General features: G+C 35.1%; 1 protein-coding gene across 1 annotated transcript in view; it reads right to left on the bottom strand.

Annotated features, from left to right (window-relative positions):
• Positions 1-10,406, bottom strand: part of LOC149780835 (uncharacterized) — a 209,644-nt gene extending 199,238 nt beyond the window's left edge. The window contains exons 1-3 of the mRNA XM_089936236.1: positions 10,210-10,406; positions 5,659-5,899; positions 250-316 (exon numbers count right to left, since the gene is read on the bottom strand). Coding sequence (XP_089792362.1) covers positions 250-316; positions 5,659-5,884 — 293 coding nt within the window. The 5' untranslated portion in view covers positions 5,885-5,899; positions 10,210-10,406. The remainder of the gene's footprint in view (positions 1-249; positions 317-5,658; positions 5,900-10,209) is intronic.
• Between the last annotated feature and the right edge of the window lie 2,104 nt (positions 10,407-12,510).

The raw sequence follows: 12,510 nt of genomic DNA on the forward strand, positions 1-12,510 counted from the left end.
AATAAACAAAACTTTAAATGCAAACTTTTGTCCATTAATTATTAAAAAAATTCATTGATATTGAATACAAATATTGAATAAGGTGAGACACATTCTATTTAACACACAGAAGTGAAGTTCCCATGGAGCCTGGGCAAGGAGAATTGACCCATGAAGCCTGGACAAGAACAGGATTCATGGAGCCTGGGCAGGATAATGGACCCATGGTTGGACAAATTCAATCTTTAGAGCATAATTAATTAGACATACCGGACTCCCATCTCTCTCAGTCTCTCTGATGTTAACAAAGGAAGCAGATCACCAGTAATTTCTTGAGCTATAAAAAGAAAGGTTCAAATGAAGTGCCATTCATAGCTTAAACACAACAACCAATGTATCCTGCACCCATTACACCCTTCATCCCTTACACACAATTTGCACTTTCTTTTTTGCTCAACACAAGAAATGTATTTAAATAAGTACATACTATGCACTCACAAGTCAATAAATCAAATGGTATGACCCACAACCAGGGACATTATTCATGGGTTGGACTGCTATTTGGTTTAAGTGAATACATGTTATATTCCAAAAATAGCATAAACTGAACAAAGAACTATTGAAATATAAGTTATGACCCTAATGATTCCATCCAAGAATGTAGCATTTTAACACGAGTGGTACAATGTGAAAGGCAAGTATGTTATGGTAGTTTATCAAAAATATCCACTGAATCTGGTAAAGGTTTACTAAAAGAAACTGATGAAAAACAATAACTATAATGTATGTCTCTCATAACTAAACTGGCTCTATCCAGGGGGCATAAGGCTGAGGGAAAACAGTGATTCAGGGAAAAAGAAGCACCAGATCATATAAAATCCAAATTATGAAGTAATGTAGAAGACAGCAGTAGCATATGGAGAAATGAAAGTATGGAATCATATCATATCTGAAATTAGATAAATGTGTCCAAAATATAATTCTTGATCCATGTGCCCTACCCAGACTTAACAGTGTTACTAAAAGGGGAAATTTTTCAAAAAAATCATCTCTTCTTTGTAAATGATGAGTAGTGAAACCATCTTGAATTATAACACTTTTTATATAGCCACTGTGGTAGCTATACTGGATTATCAGCACCATTTTCATTTAGGACAAACTAGACACCATTAGAAGACTAACAAGATAGCTACTGTGTTGGCTATTAGGGTAAATGATTCATCTATATAAGTGGTAGAAAATCAATACAAAATGAAACTTAACATATGCAAGTAATTTTAATCTTCAGCAGGCATCAAAAATGGTATGAGTCACTTGTTGCCATGTTATTCTTTAAATTGAGAATTCATCCGAGACAGCTGTTGCAGGCATATGCACCCATACTTGTTACTTAAAATCAAAAGAAAGTGACAACTCTCACTCACCATCTACAAATTAACACCAAGTGACGTGGTTCATAATATCCACCCCACCCCAAGCCAATTTTATTGTAATTACTTTATTGCAATAGCTTGCTTGGTATATAGTAATCAGAAATTCTTCTGCCCCATGCCACCTCATTTTTCATATCTGGACACTTATTTTGGGGTGCAGAATCAGAGCTAATAGAAAAGGTGAAATCTGCCCACCTGTCTGGTGTCGGCATATGGTAACCACTTACTAGCCAGACTAGCAAACTCAAATGCTCTTACATCAGGCCATCCATACTTGCATGCAATCAATAGGAAGATTATTTATTTTCTCAGAAATTGCACAAATTCTGTAATTATTTAATCTGTTGAAAGACATGATTAACCTACAAAGCTGATGAAATCTGACATGGAACTTGCCATTTGCATTGCTATTCACATGACATAAATGGCTGTTAAACTAAATTTGACTGGGACATTGTGCCCTGGAACAAGTATTATGTTGTAATATGAACTTGTATCAAGGAAGTTTTACAAATACATGTTTAAAATACAGGCTTCTTCGAAAACCCAAAATGACTGATTCCCTGTCCATGTGGAACCATTTCCTCTAAGGACCAACTAAACAAGTTTTCTGGTGAAAACCCTGTATCAACATCCATTCAGGAGCAGCAATAACACGATTATAAAGATGGCTGCCAAAGTGGCCATTATAAAGTGTCTTAAAGAAAATCCAAAGTCAATATTACTTTATGTTCAAGTGAAGTGATAAAAAAGATTTTCATGACGACTGCAATAGTGGCCATATTGGACCTCAGATCAGCACTATTTTAATTAAGAGCCAAACAGACATTATAAAAAGTCTTGAAGTGAAAACTTCATTAAGATATGACAATTTATTTTCAAGAAGTAGCAGTAACAAGATTTTAAAAATAGCCACTGGTGGCCATATTAGATGCCCAAGTGAAACCATCTTCATTTAGAAACAACCAGTCATCATAATAAGTTTTGTGGTGAAAACAACATTTCACTACGATGTTCACTAAGAAGGAGCAACACTTGTAAGATTTTCAAGATGGCTGCAGTGGTAGCCATAATGAATGTCAGATCAGCAGCATTTCCAATTAGGATTGTGAATTTTGCAGATGTCATTGTAAGCAATTTTATACTGATGTGTGTGATTTTGCACTGGGTTAAATCTGTGACATGTCCAAGGACGTTATTACTTGAGTGCATCTGACTGTGACTTTTTGATTGTTTATCATTGGGGTTCCATATTATAATCATGTCAGGCAAAACTGGACAGAGGTTGAAGATTGGGTCTAGTTTATCAAAATGGCCAAATACTGAAATGTTGCAGAAAGAGTGTTTTATATTGCTGAAATGTTTGTCCGAAATTAAAATTTTGCAGAGCAGAGATCAGTATGTTAAAGGGAATGGGAAAGGTAGGATTTACCAAACCCTGGTGGCATGTGTTAATAATGGGAGTTAGATAATCTTGAGATCTGATTAGGTACTTAATTGTTTAAGCTGTATTTCCCAGGTGAAATCTCATATTTAAATAATTACTTATTCAGCAGAAGCACATGGTTATTTTTTTGCAAGACCTTGGGCATCGGGGGTGGAGTTGGTGGATAATACCCTCATAATAGTTGTACAAGGGACGTGTAGTTGAGAGTCTGAGAGACTCATAACCTGGGGTGTAAGGAGATGGTTCTGCTAAAGAGAAAAGAGAGAGCCCCAACACTAAAAGGTAATGTGTCTTAATTTCATACATCATTTTCCTCTGATATAAGTCTTAAGATAAGGGTGTGAATTGATCTGTCATAATTTTTATTAGGTTTGTAGAACATTTCTGCTGAGGAATTATTAGTTAGCAATAATTTAATATAATCTAAGTGAATTTTGTTTGATCTTTTTGTTTAACTCATTCGGCAACTGAACTGTTTTCAGTATCTCTGCTGCTATGCCTCAGAAGCACAAAGCTGTCTAGCTGCTTGTGCCCCATAGTTTTTACCTGTTTGAAAACATTGTGCACATGCATTCACTCTTACCTTAGTTTCTCTTCTTATATCCCAAAAACATCCATGAAATTTTCACCACTTATTTCGAATGAATTTGTCGACACATTGATGTAATTTTTTCCCTATTTGTCGAAGACTTTCACAACTTATTTATACAGTATTTACAAAATTATGTGCAACGTTTATCTGCAAGAACTCCAGCATCATCATCTTCGGACAATTCAATCTCAGAAACTTCTATGTCCAAATCTAAATCTCACAAAATATCCAACTGCTGAACATATATTTCCTCAGCTTGCTCAATATTTTCAAGATCAAACCCAAGAAACTCCACATTTTTGCTCTCATCAAACATCACTCTTCTGTCCGCCATCATTTAGGATTTTTCATGAACAGAACACATGTAGTTAAACCGCTCTCAAACTTTAGCCCTTGGCTTCTGAACAATTCAGATTTCCACAAATGAAAGTAAAATCATTTCTGATTGGTTTAATAGTTGTTTAGTTCTTGGAATAAACCATTTCTAACCAATCAGAGATGTTGTATCTAACACACATTCATCACGCCTGGAGACGGGATCGGCCACTGAATGCAGAAACCAGATCACGCCTACAGACAAGATCGGGGCCGAATGAGTTAACTAAGATGTGAATTTTTTTAACCTATGAAGTGGCTAAATTAACATTTGAGCCTTGCAGATGTTGGATATTTACTGATCAGCCATACGTGGGCATGTGCCTCACATTAAGTTCAAAATAGTGTTAAATAGTTCACGCTGCAGTGGCTTAACTGTCATTAAGTGAGAACTGGCTTTTTTCCTACACTACGTTAACTGTATACGGAAAGAGAGGAGCTCAAGTGTATGTAGATGAATATGTCATTGTACTGGATGCAATGTGATGGCCTGAAGCCATTTAGCAGTGGAATGTCTACTATTCTAAGTGTACTGGAGATGAATATGTCATTGTACTGGATGCAATGTGATGGCCTGAAGCCAATTAGCAGTGGAATGTCTACTATTCTAAGTGTACTGGAGATGAATATGTCATTGTACTGGATGCAATGTGATGGCCTGAAGCCAATTAGCAGTGGAATGTCTACTATTCTAAGTGTACTGGAGATGAATATGTCATTGTACTGGATGCAATGTGATGGCCTGAAGCCAATTAGCAGTGGAATGTCTACTATTCTAAGTGTACTGGAGAGTATAATATAGGTTAAACTCAGGAAATAAGGTTTAAACAAAGACTTAGGCCACATTTATTGTATTTTATAAGGAAAATAGCTTCCATAAATGAGTACAAGAGACTGAACAACCTGTACAAGCAACTGGATGACCAAGAGAGGCCACTAAAGGTGGTGTTATGCACATGTGGGCCAGAGGAAATCCAAGAGTGTTCCAGTTCAAGTCAACTCCAACTGACAAGTTATGAAGATTCTGAAGATTGAAGAGTAACAAACGTTATCAGGTTATGAAAGATATGTCAGACTATTAAAGTTCAAAACACTCAATTGTGTGATAACATTTGCAATATCAATATAAAACGGAGTTGCTAATTGCATCGTAGAACTCTGAGTTAATTTATTTTTGTTGTCATGGTGCATCTTACAATTGGTCCTGTACAATTCTGTTATCCAACTGGTCCTGTACAAATTTGTTATCCAACTGGTTCAGTTGTTATATTCTGTATACAGTGTGCTTGTGTTGTTCTATTTTGTATCTCTACTCAGATTTCTATTTATTGCATCCATTAAATTAATTTACATATTTGCCTGATCTAGGCTATAACACGTTGGTTGATCATCCTCTAGACACTGATAACTACCACCAAAAGCCCAAACCAACATCACATCATATGAAGTCTTTTAGAGAAAACCCATGTCAATATGACTATCCATTAAGGAGAAGTAGCCATAACACAATTTTCATGGTGAATCAACTAAACAGGATGTCCTAGAAGCACTATTTTTAATTGGAATCAAATAGACCTGGTGATGAATGTATAAAGTTTCATAGCAATTCTCCAAGTGGTTTAGAAGTAGCAATTACAAACTTGTGCTTACAGATAAACAGACAACAGCCCCACCCCCACCCGCAAGATTTTTAATCTTGTGGGGCATAATATTATAAAAAAGCAATCTGAATGCCAGACTGAGACCACAACTGTCAGTGAACATCATTTTTAACTCTTTTTCAAATAAATATAAAATGATCCCATTTCTATTCTGTAGCTCCCAATACCAACCTTTAAATAAACCAGCTTCTTCTTCAAGGCCCATATTAACCAATCTCTGAGCAACATCATCACTGGTCCAATCCTCTAGCCGACAATTATCCGTGAATGTTAAATCCATGCTATTCACACATTCTGCTGAGCGGAACCGCTTCGGCAGGGGAACATCCATTTCTGTATCATCCAAGTCCTGGGAGTCAGGCAGACCATTCTTCAAATGATTAATCTGTGCAAGCATTTTTTTGTTTTACTTCTACAAAAATAAAGGTACAATAACAAATTTAAACACAGTTGTTATGAGTACATGTACCTGAGTTGCATGAATGATTAAAATAAAATTGTGTATGAACCCCTCCCCTGTCATAATGACCATCTACTCAGGAAGAGTAGTGACAACATGTTCAAGACAACCATTGTGGCAGCCATAATGGATTTATGACTGGCACCAACTAGGTAACATAAGAAGTCTTCTGTAAAAAAAGAAAAAAAGTTGATATAGCCATCACTGAAAAGTAGCAGTAACAAGTTTCAAGATAGCTGCAGTGGTGGCCATATTGGATGTCAGATAGGCACCATCTCTATTTAAGAACAACTGTGCATCATAAGAAGTCTTCTGGTGAAAACCCAACATCAATATGACTTTTTCTTCAACTAGAGTTGAGGAAACAATATGTTCAAGATGGCTGCCATGTTGAACCAACAAGACATCATAAGAAGTCTTGAGTGAAAACCCTGTGTTGATAAGACCATCCATTCAGAAGAAGTAGCAATAACAAGATTTTCAAGCTGGCCATTGTGGTGTGTGAACAGCACTATTATCATGTGTTACCAGCCAGACATCATAAGAAGTATTTTAGTGATAACCCACATTGATTTGACCATCCAGGAGCACCCACATTGATTTGACCATCCAGGAGCAGCAGTGATACAAACATCCAACAGGCACCATTTTCATTTAGGATCAATGAGACATCATTAAGAAATATCTTGGTGAAAAACCATTGTTGATATGAAAATCTAGCATGATTTTCATTTAGGACCAACTACACTACTGGATGAATGTGTGTAAAGTTTCAAAGCAATCCTCAAAATAGCTCAGGAATAGTGATAACAAAACTTGTGCTAATGGACAGACAATGGATCATCCTTTAAGATCTTCTGTTACAGATCTCATCAACAAAACTTTAGTCAATCTCTTTCCTGATCGTCTGATGGAAGCTCTAGTAGTCATTATTTTCGAAAAGAACAACCCTGTTGATAAAAGTAACTTAAAACTTGTCAGCAAGAAACATGCAAACATTAGTTTAAAGTGACAATTCTGAACCATCTGCTTCCACTTCTCTCTCCTTCTGACTGGACCATAACTTATTTTGATCAAATGTACTTAAAAGCAAAGCCAAGCTTTTGCATGAATCAAATGATTCTGATATTATAAATTAAGGTTTGGATTTAGTAATATGTTAGAGATGTAAATGAAATGTGAGAAAAGTTCTGTTTTATGAACTTCTGATTGGGATATTTTGAAATAAAATGATGGGGCTGCCAATGGAAACAGTGGCGAAAAGACATGCTTAATATAGTGAAACCATCCCTGAACACAACTCAACTCAAAATTATACTCGGATCTGTAAGCAGGGGTATTTTTCAAATTCAGTATTTTCAGTGACTGAATGGATTTGAGTGATTTAGAGTCAACTCTTAGTAGGATGGGGCTTACTATACCTGAGCTCATTAGTATTTAACAGACGTTCACAATTTTAAACTTTCTTTGCAAAATGTAAGGGAATTATAGTAGAGATATTTCAATACATCAATAATAATGCAAATTCAAGTTGTTATTGTGTGAACATAAGTATACATGCTGAAATATATATATATATATGTAAATTACAATCATTTGGTATACAACATCCACTAATGTATAATACACACCAGATTTTGACCCAGAATGAAGGAAAAAACTCTTGTCTCTGATTATTCGCACTTCTAGCAGGGGTCAAGCTAGACTTGAAATTTAGGGAGAAGTGACTTCTTTTGGACAGAAGAGGGTGAAGTGGAAGCAAAATATATATATATATATATATATATATATATATATATATATATATATATATATATAGTGCATGTGTTTTCATTCTCTTATCTGAACGATGCCCTCTATTTCTCAGTACATATATCTGCATTTAAAATTGGTTTCAAGTAATATTTTATTTTCAAGCAGAAACTTTCTGAGTTGTATGTATCATATTTATATACAGTCTATTTTTGCTACATAACTTAAGAGCACTGTAGAACCCATACACTGTAATGAATTTTAACTGATAAGAGTAACTAGATTACAGTATTGTAATTGTATGTTAGTAAAATGCTTACCAGTAATCAATTACCCTTAAACAAGAGGTTTTTTTTTCACACTATGAAAGTTCACTATAAACTTATTTGAAACAACCCCTGTAACATGTACATGAGAGCATATGCACACGTTTCTTCATACCGCTTTGTTTGTCTCAATTTCTCTGTTGCCAATAAAATATTACCATAACTATTCATAGATAACACAATGAAGCATTCAAGCCAACATGTGAGTGCATCTACTTTTTAGAAAGAGGGGCTTTTTTAATTAACCACTCACATTCTAGCTTCGTCATAACAGTCCATTATTAATAATGCAAATTTATGGTTTTATTATTTGTCTATACTCATGTAGTAACATCAGGAATTGGTTAAATGGTATTCGCTTCACTGCTTTTTCTCCTATTTGCACAAAAATTAGTAAAAACAACTATGACCTTACAGCACTTCTCAAATTCCACAAAATAGCAATGTACCATATGCTGGGACCTAAATAATTGCATTTTTACGCTAAATCTTGAATAACATAATATTTACACTTTGTTTTCTATGAGTTGAATATTTTCCTTAATACATGTATATTTGCCTAAATATTGACAAAAACAGACAATCTAACAGTGTGGTACTTCCCAGACACAGTGATGTTGACCATTATTTTCCTTTAACAGGTCCACTTACAACTGCAAAATGATTTTATAAAGAAAATAATGGTCAACATCAAATATTCAGGTCACTGATTCTGTTCTTAAAACACAAATTGCTATTACATACTATTGTTTACGTTTGGAACACAAATTTATATGATTTTATCATCAAATCATAACTTGCAGAAATCAGCCAGCGATTATTTGTATAGCAGAGTGATACAAAACATATCTTTGCTATAACTTAACTCAAGAAAGGGTTAATGGTCAATCAGCTATCAAAACACATGCCTGTGAATATACAAGAGTTTGTCAGTGCAAATGAAATCAACACCAGCTATTCAATGGTCATCTTTGCTAGCCAACGTTCCAATATATTAACCATATCTACACCTTGGCGGATCAGATATTTTAGTACTTTGTCCTAGCAACATCTATTAGATTTAATGAGTTACCTACCTTAATATGTAATGACAACTAACCAATAGCGTGTAACAATGATGCAAGAAAATACGACCACGTACAAGAGATAAGCCATTACATGTTTATTTGAGTGAAAGGTATTTGTACAAACAAGGACTGGCAGTGGAAAATTGCTTATTTATCAGTCCATTCAAGTTGTGTGCTCCACATAACATGTCGAAACAGTGTTCAACTTTAAACAACATAACTGTGATTTGATGTGGTGGCTTGCCGCCACATCCATTGAAATTCACAGATCCAGAGCTCAGAAATATGTTTGATCCACCAAAGTGTAGATGAGGTTAACATATTGTCTAGCTAAGTTGTTTGATGGTGTGATGCCTATATTTCGCCTTGAGCTATATCACTGGAAATAACTGGCTAAAGCGAGATTGCATCTCAAAACCTACAATGATTCTATGTACATCCTCCTGTGGTACATTTAAACAATCACAGGATGAAGTCATTTTTGCTTTCCTAGCAGAAAAAGTCAGTTTTCATCTTTTAGACAACTTAGTCACCCATTTTGCCTGGTAGCGTCACCAGTTTTAGAGAAACAAGTTATGATGGATGCAAAACCGATTTACCATTCCAAAAACACTACACTGAAGGACCGAGGTTCTGCATATTCACAATGCCAATTAAGTATTGGAAATAAGTCATACACTTAATCTAATATCTTTACTGTATTATTATAAACAATTTTATCATAATACCATCACAATGTTTTCCAAATGAATTCTTTCAGTAACATTTATGTAATTTTTCTTATAAAGTTTTGTTTTCTGCGTGCTAATGATGTAGCTCTGCAATGTATTATTCACCGAAGCATATATACATTGGTGCCACATCAATCAAAGACGTCTATGAAGAGCGTCAAAACGGGTTACGTAATACACTAACTTTACAAGTGGTCGTCTGGTTGAAAGCATTCTAACAAATGCAAGAGGAACTAGCTATCCATACTTAGCTAAAATAATTAGTGTTTCTAAAGTAATGAGATATCACTATGAAAGAAGTATAATTCTGAAAAGATGAAAGGAAGTGCTTAAGACGGTGGGTGGGAACTTTGATGTCAGATGTTACGACGTAACTCAGTACTTACGTATGATATTTTGTTTATAGTTTACTGATGTGCAGTAAATTGGCCTAGTTATTAAAACAAAAAATTAAAATGGCCTGTCCAAAATACACGGTGGCCGATAATACCCAGATTGACCAGATTGACATGTGTTGCTATCAGCTGATATCGATAATTTAGTATCCCGCCAACCGTTTTCGTTTGCAAGTTCGCGGCCAATCCTCAGTCGGATTTGTTTGGCCTTTAGACTGTGACGTATTTCGTCCCCATCGAATTTCAGAAGCGGCATCCGGCAGTATGGAAGCCCATCGCTGCCAAAATTATGAAATTAAAACCAAAATAAGTAACTTTAAAATAAACTTTAAAAAACTGAAATAAAATAAGCTTACTTGTAAGATAAATAAGTAAACCTCAAACAATATGATCAATAGTCAAATAAACGAAAACAAGACACAAAGGAAACAAATACATGTCAATTCGCCCCGCTACAAAATCGTTTCCGTCAAAAACGCCTCATTTCAGAATCCCACCATATCAAAAAGATTTTTTGATTTAAACAATGCCTTCACTACAAAGATTTTCAACTTTTAAACATATAAACATTTTTATTCTTACATGGTATTCTTGTCTTATTATCAGTTCAATTAAGTTCATCGGTAGATTTTATTTGAATTATGCTCTTTTAATTATCTTTTTATTCATTGATAATGCATCCGCCGAAAATCAATACTTACGTATCTTTAAGGATAATTAGAATGGATTGTTTTAAGCATTATAATTCATTGCTTTGATTTAAACCTTGATTGATTTTACTATTGCCTTTTTTTTAAAAAAATTAGTTCATTAGATTTTAATATTTACCAATTTAAATTCGTTAACTGTTTATCGTTTCGACCCACAATGTACTGGAAAAAGTCGATACTATTAAATCAACGATAAATCCGGAGTCGGATCCTTTACACGGTGCATAAACAGACCAGAAAACTCCGAAACACCGAGAGATGCTGTATTTCATTTTCGGCTGCGTTTCCTGGCAGATGAGTAACAGCATGTCCCTTGACTGGTCAGGCCCAGACCTAGGACAAGGCGAACGAGGCAACAGCCTTGGATCCCGCGCGTTCAAAAAATCAACTCTGCGATGGACATTATTCAACTCGTTTTATAATTTCAATCATTACCCATTTGAGATCCTCTTTTTAATAGCTTTTTAATGATTATTGTGACAATGACAATACGGTGGTATTGACAAGGTGATGATAGTCATCGTCACTTGAGACTTTTTTTGTGCCACAGAGAAACAAAAATAGAATATATTCAAACCGCTGGAAATATATACAGATAAAAAACTTGGTATAAAATCTTCACCGACTAAGAGGGTTATATTTTAGGCACAATAATGAGATTTTAATTTGTTGTAAAAAAGAATCAAACTTATTGCAATATATGGAGCAAATCCATAATCCAGGGGTAGTCCATAACTCTCTCTCTCTCTCTCTCTCTCTCAAAGATTTCAGGATTTAAATAATACCACAGCTAAAATACTTTCAAGTGTCTCTGCACATTCGTTGGTAGTTTTATGAGGTTATGATGATTGATTCATTGTTTGCGGATTTTACGGCACACCAACACTGTAAGGTTGTATAGCGCCTCATTTGTTTTATTTCAGTATTGAACTTATTGTCTGAGCTTTACTATTTTTGTTTTACAAGCATACTTATTTTATTTCAGTTTTTCTTGGTTTATTGTAATGTTACTTTTTGTTTAATTTCATTTTTTGGCGGCGATGGCTTTCTATACTACAGCCGTTGTCTTGATGAGAACCAGGGGTCACCAGTAATTGTCCTCCCAGAACCAATCTGAGCAAGGGGAAAGCTACGATGTGTTCCGATTGCAGGACAATATGACTAATGCGCCAAGCGCAGAGATGCAGCTTGATCGGTTGCTGTAACTGAAACGCTGTAAAAAAAAAAAAAAAAAAAATAATTAACCAGAGCAAACAGTACTTCTTATCTCATCAATTTTCTCTGGTACTTACTTGTACTATTACCCAAATATTATTGATTCATTTAAATGCGTCTCAGTCTGCAAAAATATTAACTGGATTTTTCGGTTCACATTAGCAGCAGAGAGGGTGAACAGACCACTTAAGGGAGTGGTCACCCTTGTGTTTTACCAAAAAAAATAGTGACCACTCATAGAGGTCAATTACCACGTCTACGATTATTGTTTGTCCCAAACAGAATTGTAGACGAGCCCTCTCTGCTGCTATCAGTCTTGGGAATCATCATCTGAATCATGGGAATCTTCATCTGAATCTTCGGAATT

The sequence above is a fragment of the Sinohyriopsis cumingii genome, chromosome 16, assembly GCF_028554795.1.
Source record: "Sinohyriopsis cumingii isolate HCF-2022 chromosome 16, ASM2855479v2, whole genome shotgun sequence".
Lineage (NCBI taxonomy): Eukaryota > Metazoa > Mollusca > Bivalvia > Unionida > Unionidae > Sinohyriopsis > Sinohyriopsis cumingii.